General features: G+C 35.0%; 1 protein-coding gene across 1 annotated transcript; it reads left to right on the top strand.

Annotated features, from left to right (window-relative positions):
• The first annotated feature begins 4,155 nt into the window (after positions 1-4,155).
• On the top strand, positions 4,156-10,770 carry LOC129226362 (sex-determining region Y protein-like). The gene is made up of 3 exons (XM_054860964.1): positions 4,156-4,176; positions 6,360-6,419; positions 9,967-10,770. The coding sequence occupies exons 1-3, from the start codon at positions 4,156-4,158 to the stop codon at positions 10,768-10,770; spliced, it is 885 nt and encodes a 294-aa protein (XP_054716939.1).
• Positions 10,771-10,980: the final 210 nt, after the last annotated feature.

Here is a 10,980-nt window from a genome sequence, read left to right as displayed (position 1 = left end):
TCTGATGAGATACAGCACTTTCTTTCGTTGGCATATCTGGAACCCAATTAGTGAATGGAGGTGAAGAAAGGATTCCTGTTTCTCTATTGCATATGTATGTTTATCTCATATCATTCTATTGGAAAGGGTTCAAAGAAGGGTTACTAGACAAGTAAGGGGACTTTCAGACATACACTGGTGTGCAAAAATTAAGGACGAAGTCGAAAAATGAGCATATCAGCTGAACGAAGAGGCAGAGCGGACAGAAAGACCAATCAGAAGATAAAGTTAGGCGATGTACGGTAGCACATGCGCAGATATGCAGGCAGACGTAATGGGGGAGTGTCTGAGTAGTATAAAGCATGTTGTCGGTGTAAGATCAGTATTTCTGGCAAAGAGATTGCACGCCGTATAACAGTTAAAATCACACCGAGTTGCTGCCTCAGCGAGAAATGGCAAATAATCAATCTGTTAGACGACATCTGGATGCTTTTACCCGAGGTCGAATCATTGGGAAGTTGGAGGAAGGCCGTAGTGTGACAAGTGTGGCTGCAGAGTTCGGAATTGCTAACAGCATCGTTTCACGACTTTGGAGACAATTTCAAACTACAGGAACTACTATCCGGGGGTTCAGTAGTGGTCGTCCACGAGGAACCACATCCGCAGATGACCGGTATATTGTCTTATAGGCCAGAAGAAACAGGCGGCAGACAGCGGGAGAAATCGCTAGACACACGACACAGGCGACTGGACGACCGATATCGCGTTTTACCGTGGCCAGAAGACTGCACGGTGGTGGTCTGTTTGCAGGATGCCCTATACGGTGTGTACCTCTAACGCCTGCCCATTGGAGAAGACGTTCTCTGTGGTGCCGGGAACACCGGAATTGGAGAGACAATGGATGGGGACGAGTACTCTTTACAGATGAGAGCAGATTCAGTCTGAGTAGCGATTCTCATCGCATACTCATCTGGAGAGAGCGGGGAAGCCGCAATCATCCCTCGAACATCATTGAAAGGGACAGGTATGGAGGTCGCGGTGTTCTCGTTTGGGGAAGCATCATGCTTGGTAGTCGTACAGACCTTCACATCTTCGACGCAGGTTCAGTCAACGGGACCCGTTATTGTAACGAGATTCTTCTTCCATATGTGCGTCTTTTTAGATTCGCTATGGGTCCGCAGTTCCTTTTCATGGACGACAATGCACCATGTCATCGAACAGTAGCTGCCGAATAGTTCTTAGAGAGTGAGGATATTAAACGTATGGATTGGCCGGCACGATCTCCGGATCTCAATCCTATCGAGCGTGTATGGGATTTTCTAGGCAGACGCTTGGCAGCTCGTACCTTACAACCAGTAACGATTCGGGAGCTTCGATTGGCGCTGCAAGACGAATGGGCAGCAATGCCTCAACAACTCATTGACACTCTCATTCTCAGCATGGGCAGACGCTGTGAAACCTGCCTAGCAGTCGCGGGAGATCATATCCCCTACTAAAGACCGGATGTTTCTTGCTGGACACCCATCACAGGAATGTTTCGGCCTTCAGTCGCATTGCGCTCCATGCTACTTTTTCAATAAAGCTTCTTTTTATCCCTCTGATTTCTCTTTTAGTAAGTGTTGCTTACATTACACATGTCCTTACGTATTGGGGATCTTACGGTATTAAATGTGTTGATTTGGAAAGCTTTTGTACAAAGTTATATTGAAAAAGCCGTCTCGTCCTTAATTTTTGCACACCAGTGTGGATTATGACACCAGACTTAATAGGATTAATACGTATAGCCTGGAGCAAAGCAAAGTCAGAGGGGGCATGGTTCAGTTGTTTAAATTTATCAAAAGGAAAGATGTTAACGGGTTAAATTTTTGCACGGAAAGCAGGACGAGGGATCACTGTTTTACGCTATTCAAATCTCAGGCTAACCTGGAAATTAGGAAAAATTACTGCTTAATAGGTTTGTGGGCACTTGGAACAGCTTACCGAAAGAGGCGGTAATGAGCAAGGAATTGGATAGCTTTAAGAGGACTGTTGATCTTCATTGAGGACTAATAAATTTACTAGGATCAGCCTAGCTGGGCCCAGAGCCTGTTGCTGGTCGTCACATTTGGATTTGTATATATATTAAAGTCTAACTTTCACAATAACATTGCTTCCACATGGTTGGGCAAATCAAAGCTCTATGCCAAGGGTCTGCAACCGGCAGCCCGCGGGTCACATTCGGCCCGCAAACATATTTTATCTGACCCGCAGGAAGCTTACAAAATGAAAAGGATCATTTTTATTTGATAAAATATTTCCTTGTAAGTATTTTGAAAAAACCTAAGCCAAAAAAATATAAAAACCATCACTGAATTTTAAAGAAAGTCGTGGGTATAATGTGGGGAATAGCGATAACTACACCATCTGAACTGAAATATTGCTGTGTTATTGGCCCGCCACACCTCCAAAAATTACAATGTGAACCATGGGTAAAAAAAATGGAGACCCCTGTTCTTAACAGTACCTAAGCATGCGAAAATATTTTGTAGTTTCGGTTAAAAGTATGGCATAAAGCAACTGCGACTGAATTGAAACTTCCGAAAACGATAACATCTTTTGAAAGGCACTGAGGAAATCAAAGGGATAATTTTCGCCTGGTAATTACAAGAATTTTTCCGCTTCACTTCCATATCAGTCCTTTGAACAATCCTTCGATCTTAAAGATAGGACCTGTGTTTCATAATCTTGAAGAATGGAAATTACTTCCTAACTCTTTGCTAAAAAGTCGACATGAATATTCATGCCTTCAACGACCTTGATTTCGTGAACAATTGCTTGACAAAAGTTTAGTCATGCTTTCATTATCAAGGGCATAAAAGATGAAAGTAAAATATTCTTTGCCGAAATTGTCAATTTCAACGCAAGACAATTTTTGATTTTTTTTTTTTTGAAAGTTTATTTTATTGTGTGTTTCTGCTGCCATTACCATACAGGAAAATTTAAACGTTCCTTGTCTATGTTTACAAGTTTACATTTGACGAAGTTTAAAATGTTGACTTATGTTCTTCAGTTACAAGTTTGGAAGTTAAAATACAGGCTCTTCGAAAAGTTCTTGACACATTTTAAAAATTCATTGAAAAGCAACAAACTGTCATATGACTACGCAGTTTGCGCCATAATACTTCAGAGATTTAAGATTTTTTTATGACTTCATAAAAAAGAGAAAAAATAAAAGAAAACAGTGTAATTATTAGTGTTCGCTGTATCGTCACAGTAAAAACAACAAACGTCAAGTGAGATGTAAAATCGTTTTATTAATCAGAAAGCAATACTTTTCATTAGCAGAGTTCAATGTGTTTACCTTTTGTGGACTTGGGATGAACTTGAGTACCGTTTTGGGGTGGTTCAAGACACATACAATATATACTTTAAACTCTAGTAATGAAAGAAAGGCATTTCTTTCTGCTTTGTAAAATGATTAAACACATCACATGACGTTTGTTGTTATCACTGTGATGATACTGCGATTACTTATAATTAAACATTTTTCGTTTTTCTTTTTTTTTTTTTTATGATGTCATAAAAAAAATTCTTGAACCTGTGAAATATTATGGCGCTAACTGCTTAGTCATACTACAACTTGTTGCTTTTTTATGAATTTTCAAAATATGTCAAGGACTTTTCGGACACCCTGTATATTTTTTTGACACTTTGATTGTAATTCTATGGTTATGAGACTTTGTAATAGTGAATTTCATCCAGGATTCTACAGTCACAATTTTCTACTTCTATTTCTGGTATTACCTTTGGAATTAGTCAAAGATTTGCCATTTTAAATTTTTATGATTTCAATAATTATTATTTTTCTATTACAATGTTCACATTTTAGTTTAAAATTTATTACTAAAAATAACACACATATAAAATAATTCCGGAAATAATCAAAAAAGCAAACATTTCCCAATCCATTACCTTTGCTTTCGGAGTATAACAAACAATAACATTTCCGCATTCTAAACATAGTATACATTCTCTAATTCCATAATCAAAGGAAATGACATTCGTCTTTACAACAAACTATCCACTAACCAGCAACTCAACTCAACTCCCCCTCTCATTCTTGTGCAATTTCTTTGATAAGTAGTTAAGTGGCATCATTAACATGCATTCTCCCCTCCTTCTTCTTGTGGCCGAGAAATGAATGAAGAATTGCACCAGGTACTGCTTGATGATGCTGACAGAAAGTAGGTAACATTCCTTGTTTTGGCGCGATCTGATGATTGAATAACGTTACCGAAGAGCCAGTGCCTGGTGGAAGACGATGACGCATCCATATATAAATGCCTGTTTGAGCATCTGCGGCAAAACTACTCAGGCATCAGAAACTATGTGAACATGCTCTGCCAAAAGCTCAATTAGCGCAGACTGGAAGAATGAATTTAAAGGTATCTTTTCGAATTGATATATATGATAAATGTATTAATATTGAAAATGATTTTAAAAAAATTAAATTTGCTATCATTTTATAACCAGACGTTTTCTGTTCACAAATTAGTTTTATTTGCATGTAATTATGGCCACATACTAATTATTACGGGACTCTCTTACCAAATCGTGCCTCCATTTTTGTAGAAAGGTTTGTAAAAACAAGATGGGGATATATTTTTTTTCATCTCAGATACTTTCACAGGCCTGATCTTACTGGTAGGAAAGCAAACCCTTCATGCATTTTTTAGAAGGCTTTGATGAAAAAAATTACTCATTTAATCATTTAGTTCAGAGGTTCTCAAAGCGCACTATAGAGCCTAATCTGAAAACGTACCAACTTTGAAGAAACCCCTCCCCTCCCTACTAAAAATACTTTATGTAACACTTTTAAATCTTTTTTCTCTAAAATGTATTTTCGTTTTGTTCTATATATATTTATTCACTTTTCTGCCATCTATCTAGCAATATTTTTACCGTGTTCATAAACATGTGCATGATTCCGGTCAAAATAATAAATAGCCCTAAAGGTAAAGGTTTATAATAATGTAAGTCATTTCCAAAGATTGGTACACATATTGCAATATATTTCGCACTGTATCAAAAATATTTTTTTCATTTCAAAATGTTAAAGTTTTCTTAATTAACATTTTAAACATTGAGATCTACTGCTGCTCAGTTCTGTACTTATTTAGTTAAAATTAGGAATGTTTTGATTTTATGAATAATACTTTTTGTCAAGTGCACACGGAGCAAAGTGAATATGAAAAAGTGGGAAAAAAAACATTTCGTTTGCTTCATTCATTAATTAATTAATTTAGTTCCACTCCTTCATTTATTAATTCACTCATATTTTTTAACTTATTCACTTATTTTCTTATTTATTCACTCTTTTCTTCACTTTTTCTTCTTTTGCATTAATTTATTTTATCTATATATCAATTTTTTTACCCTCATTCATTTCATCAAATGTATATGTAATATTTAAATGGAAGATATTTCATTAGAAAAATACTTTATTTTTCATTTTGCCTCATAAAGAAGCTGAAAGTTTTTTTTTTTTCTTTTTTTTTTTAAGTTTAAAATTTGCCGTTAATAATGAAAAATAATGTTTCAATACAAGTTTCATTCGAAAGTACATTGTTCTTTCTTTAAATACTGTAATTTTCTAAACGAAATTTCAATTCGTTCATTTTGAAAAGGGTAAGTTAACTATTTCACTTTGCCCCACATTCCCCTACAATGTACCGAGGCTTTCCAAATATTTCTAAATACATTTCCATGCCTTGTTTTCATTATTATTCAACTTTAATTTGCTATGAATTATAATAACGTGAAACCATTTCACAGTTGATTGAAATTCATACTTTTTTTTTTTTTTAATCGGGCTGTTTCTATCAGTCAAAGGTACTACTTTTAGTTACTGAAGTTAATAGAATGAGTAAAGAAAGTGACATAGAGCGACAAAAATCTTTTATTTTCAAAACGTTTAATGTTTAATTAATTTTTTAAAATGTCCGATTTTTCAAATGAAATGTTTTTTTTTTTTTATTTTTTTGACGTTACAAATGATGAACTGTGGCGCGCACTCCACTGGCGCCCTGAATGTTTACGCTTGCTGTCTACCGCCTTTCCAGGTTGTGATAATTCAGAAGCGAATTAAATATTGCGCTCTGCGGTAATGGCATCAGTGAATATCATTTCATCACTTGTGATGTCATATGCAGAAGCGTAAAAAAGGAAATTGAATCTGCGCACCGATTAAAATATTATTTTAAACACTAAACTTTGTCAAATTATATTTAAAAAAAAGGTGGTCAAACATGCTTTTTCAGTAAAAATACTTTTAAAATTTCGGAAACGCTCTATTCTCTCTTGCTAATTCATTGTAAAGCAATGATTTCTTATCATTACAGTTGCTGATAATACTGTCTTTCATTTCAAGTGGTTTTTCAAGTGAAGATGACACTACACAGGTAACCTACACCTTTTAAGTCACTCTATAGTACCTTTAAAATGTTTTATAATGTAGGCATTTTCTAAGTTGCTAGCGGTAATTTCAGGAGTCTTGGTGAAAACTCACAAATACTTTCAAGAGTGCTTAGCAATTCATTAGATCTATATTTTTTTTTTTTTGTCCACCTCTTTTTCAATGATTATTTAAAGCATTACAAGAGCTCGAAAATTGATTTATTACTAATTTTTGACCTATACTACACTTTCGCTAAAAAATACACTATTTCTTTTCTTAGTCACAATTTATTTAAGTTTTTGAGAATAAGTAAACAAAATAAACTCTGTGACTTATCACTGTTTTTCCTGTATTTCGTAATGTTTTAATGCAGTTGTTCTTAAACTTTTCCGAATTGCGGCATCCTTTAAAAAATTACAATTTTTTTCACCGCACCCTATTCTATCTCTGTTCAAAATATATACGAGTATATGCACGTATATGTGTCGACGAACGTGTTGACAATCGAAATATACATGTTGACCATCCTCGTGCTAAGTATCACAAATTTTCTCGTCACGTTTTTATAAGCGTATCTCGCACGACTAAAAACCGAGTGCAGTGTAACCTGTTTAAGTTGACATCTGCGTGGTCAACTTAAACAGGTGGTCAACTTACAGAGGTTGATTTACATGATAAGGGCTTATTCCGTGCCTGAAAAAAGCGGTCAACTTGCAAGGATGGTCAACTTCACAGGTTTTACTGTATCATACAGTAAAACCTGTGAAGTTGACCATCCTTGCAAGTTGACCGCTTTTTTCAGGCACGGAATAAGCCCTTATCATGTAAATCAACCTCTGTAAGTTGACCACTATAGTAGTGCACCGCAGGTGTCAACTTACACAGGTTTCACTGTAGTAGAGTCCCTGGGGAATCTACGTTATAGAACTTGGGGAGGTCCCGGGTTTGAATCCCGGCTCGGGCATGGATGTACTTTCTTTGTGTGAATGTGCTGTTATTCTGTGAATGGTTGTCTACCCTATAAACGGGTCCTTATGGCATGTGTGTACTGTGGAGAAGTCGGACTTCACAATAAATTACGGTACAGTTGAATAAGCGAAGCAGTCCACCCCAAACTGCACCCCAAAAAAAACAGGGGTTCTCAAACTTTTCCGATTCGCAGCAACCTTCGAAACACTAGAATTTTTTCACGGCACCCCAATCTCTCTCTATTATATGCATATACATGTCGAAATTCCCTCCGGGATTTAAACAAATATATTACCAATGCAACAATAACACTGACTTTACTGGAGAATGAAACTTAATAAGGTTTGCTTCTGAAATGTTCAATATATGGACCTTTCGTATTGCGACAGATATAAAGTCTAAAGTCTATTTCTTGTTTCACTTACTGTAAACTGTTACGATCAATTTTTAAAAATGCGGTTGTGATTATTTGTCGTAAATATTGCAAGTCACGTGACCCATGGGGCACGAGCTCACAACTTTTGATCAGCACCCAGCACTATAAAAAAAAAATTGCTTGTTGTTAAGTCCGAAGAGCACGATTCTACAGAAGAAGGTGACAGTCGTCATCAGAACCTCGTCAATACCAACGACTAGGAAGCTAGTTATTAAGGAAATGGGGAACGTTTGTCAGATTAAGGGGGGGGTACCATCTTATTAGAAAATGAACCGTCATTGATCCAGACTTGTTATAGCTAAAGCCCTAGATTGTAGCTTAAGTAGCGACACGTCCACCATCTTGGGGCTAAACGATGCATTCCTCTATGTCTGCTACGGTGAAGTAGCGTGTTTTGCTTCTTGAATGTGGAGTTTCTCGATTGGGAATTAACATGGAGTTAACAAGAAACCTTAATTAAGAAGCAAAACACGCTGCCTTCACCATAACAAACATAGAAGAAAGTATCGTTTAACCCCAAGATGGCGGACGAGTCGCTACTTAAGTTACGATTCAAGGCTTTAGTTATGGCGTGTAAAAGAAGAATTAGTCTCAAGACTTGATAGTATCTACCGCATTACGAAAAGTTCACGTATTGAACATTTGGGAAACAAAAGTTATACAATTTCTTTCTCCGGTAAAGTCAACGTTGTTGCTTTATTGGTAATATGTTTCATTAATAAGCCTTTCAAGATTTAGAGAGAATTGCCACAAAACCCAGACACTTCGCGGCACCCCTCGCCAATTTTTGCGGCACCCAGTTTGAGACCCCATGTATCTAACGTAGAAAGTTACTGACTGTATAAATTAAAATTTTCATTTCTTGATTTTACAAAGTTTTTTTTTTTTTTTTTTTTTTTGTCTACCACTGTACTAGTTCTAATGAACAATTCGCAAGTCTGGTAACCATTGAGATTACTTTTTCCAGGCACCAGAGCTTAACTGTAACAGATGACTTACAGTAGACTATCTGAATCTTTCTTAAATGTCGATGCACAAAAGAATATATTCAGAGAAATCATTCCTATATAAAATTTATCAATTAGTTAAAAAAATTTCAAAAAACACGTTTCACCATTAATTACAAACGATATTGAATCAACGATACCGATAATAATTTTGTCGTTCCAATTTGCAACTTTGATAATTTTTATTTCAGATAATACATTTCTATTTCAGTACTTAATCATTTTTTCATACGTAATAGGTGATGATGGTAATTTATAAATCTAAAGCTTCTCTGTTTATCTTTTCAACCGTTTTCATTACATTGACTCCAATAAGCCTCTTCAAGTCATTTTTAGTAAATCTTAGAATTTTTCTGAAGGAAATGATAACAGAATGAAAAACTTTTTGAAATCACAGTATTACATTTCCACAATAAGGAAAAAAAAGGAAATGAGAAAAAAAATTATTTTTTAACAAGATATATACAAGTTAAAATAACCAAAGGAAAGGTAAAATGAGCTTCTAAAAGTTTAACTTATTTACATAACGAAATATATCACCCGATATCCCAAAAACTAATTAACTGGTATGCTGATTTCCAAAAATTAAAAACTATGGCATAACAAATTTTTCATCTGTTAATACAAAATAAATAAAAATGTATGATATATAAAAATATTATAAAAAAATCATTGCAAAATAAGACACATTCAAATAAGGAAGAAAAAATTTAAGCTTTCAAAGCAAAATTTGAAAATCTTCACTGAATATAATTGATTCCCTTCATCAATTAAATGAAAACTTTGCAGATATTTTTTTGAAAAATTGTGATTATAATAAAACTACTAAAGGCATGAATATTCGTTTAAATTTGAAAGCAATGTATTGTTTTGTAGCAGAGCTTTCAATAGTTTTAAAACAAAACTTTGAACAGTGAAAAATAAATAGCCGTTTGTTGACAGGATACAGGATTTCAATTTTTTACCATGAAAAAAAAATGTATACAATCGCCATAAATATAAAAGTAAATTACTAATATTTTTGACGCACAACAATGTTGAAATTGGGATAAAATATATTAGTCATTAATTGTAATGTATACTGAATTATTTTAAGTTTTGTTGATTTATTTTTTCTGAATTTCTGTCATCATTTCCAGGTTTACCATCCCTTTCGTTTTGGATATGAGCTGAAGGGTGAAGATGGTCACCAATATCGGAAAGAAGAAGCAGATGCTAACGGTCAAGTTCGGGGCAGTTATGGCTTTATCGATGCAGAAGGAACTTATCGGGAAGTATTTTACCTAGCTGATGACGACGGATTCAAAGTCATAATCAAGAGTAATGAACCTGGAGTCAAAAACGAAAATCCAGCACATGTTAAAATATATTCTTCATCATATCACAACAACCAGTACATTGGAAAACCTGGTGACATTCAGAAAGCATACAAAGAACCGCACAAAAATAGGGAAACACCAACTCATGATGAGCAAAAAAACTATGAGCATAACAGTGACCATTATTCAGAAGACAATTTCAAAAAACACCAACATCCACATGAAGAATCTCCCCCACTGAAAGGGGAAGAAGAGCCTACTGATGATTATCTAAATAACCATCATCAATCTCATAAACTCATCAACGATCCGCCAAAAAACCACAAGAGTCCTAAAAACTCTTACCACAAATTTCATCCTAGTCAACAACAGGAATCTCATGCACACAACCCTCAGAAATCACACCACCAGCCCTCTGATGAATATAGTCAAGAAGAAGGTGATAATTATTCAATAGAAAACAAAGAGTCGGAGAATAAGTATGATGATAAAGAAAACAAAGAAACTTTAAACTATGATGATGAATACGATGAATCTGATCGTAACAGATTTAAACAACTTGAAAAAGAAGTAGAACTTAAGTATAGAGGAACATCAAGAATCGCAAATACTTATGGCCAGTAACATCAGGAACATGACAGGCGTAAACAAAATGCACAGTAAAATTGTTATGAAATACATAGTTCATTTAGTTCATTTTAAAACCCTTGTTTAATGTTGATAATCAGAATGTGTTCTTTTTTCTTTTTACTTCGTAATTGTTTTCTGAAATGAGTTTTGAAATGAAAGAGCCAGTATGTACTTATCTTCACCACTTTCTACGAAATATGCCTG

This window comes from Uloborus diversus, chromosome 7 (genome assembly GCF_026930045.1).
Source record: "Uloborus diversus isolate 005 chromosome 7, Udiv.v.3.1, whole genome shotgun sequence".
NCBI lineage: Eukaryota > Metazoa > Arthropoda > Arachnida > Araneae > Uloboridae > Uloborus > Uloborus diversus.
This window is presented reverse-complemented; position numbering and strand designations above follow the sequence as displayed.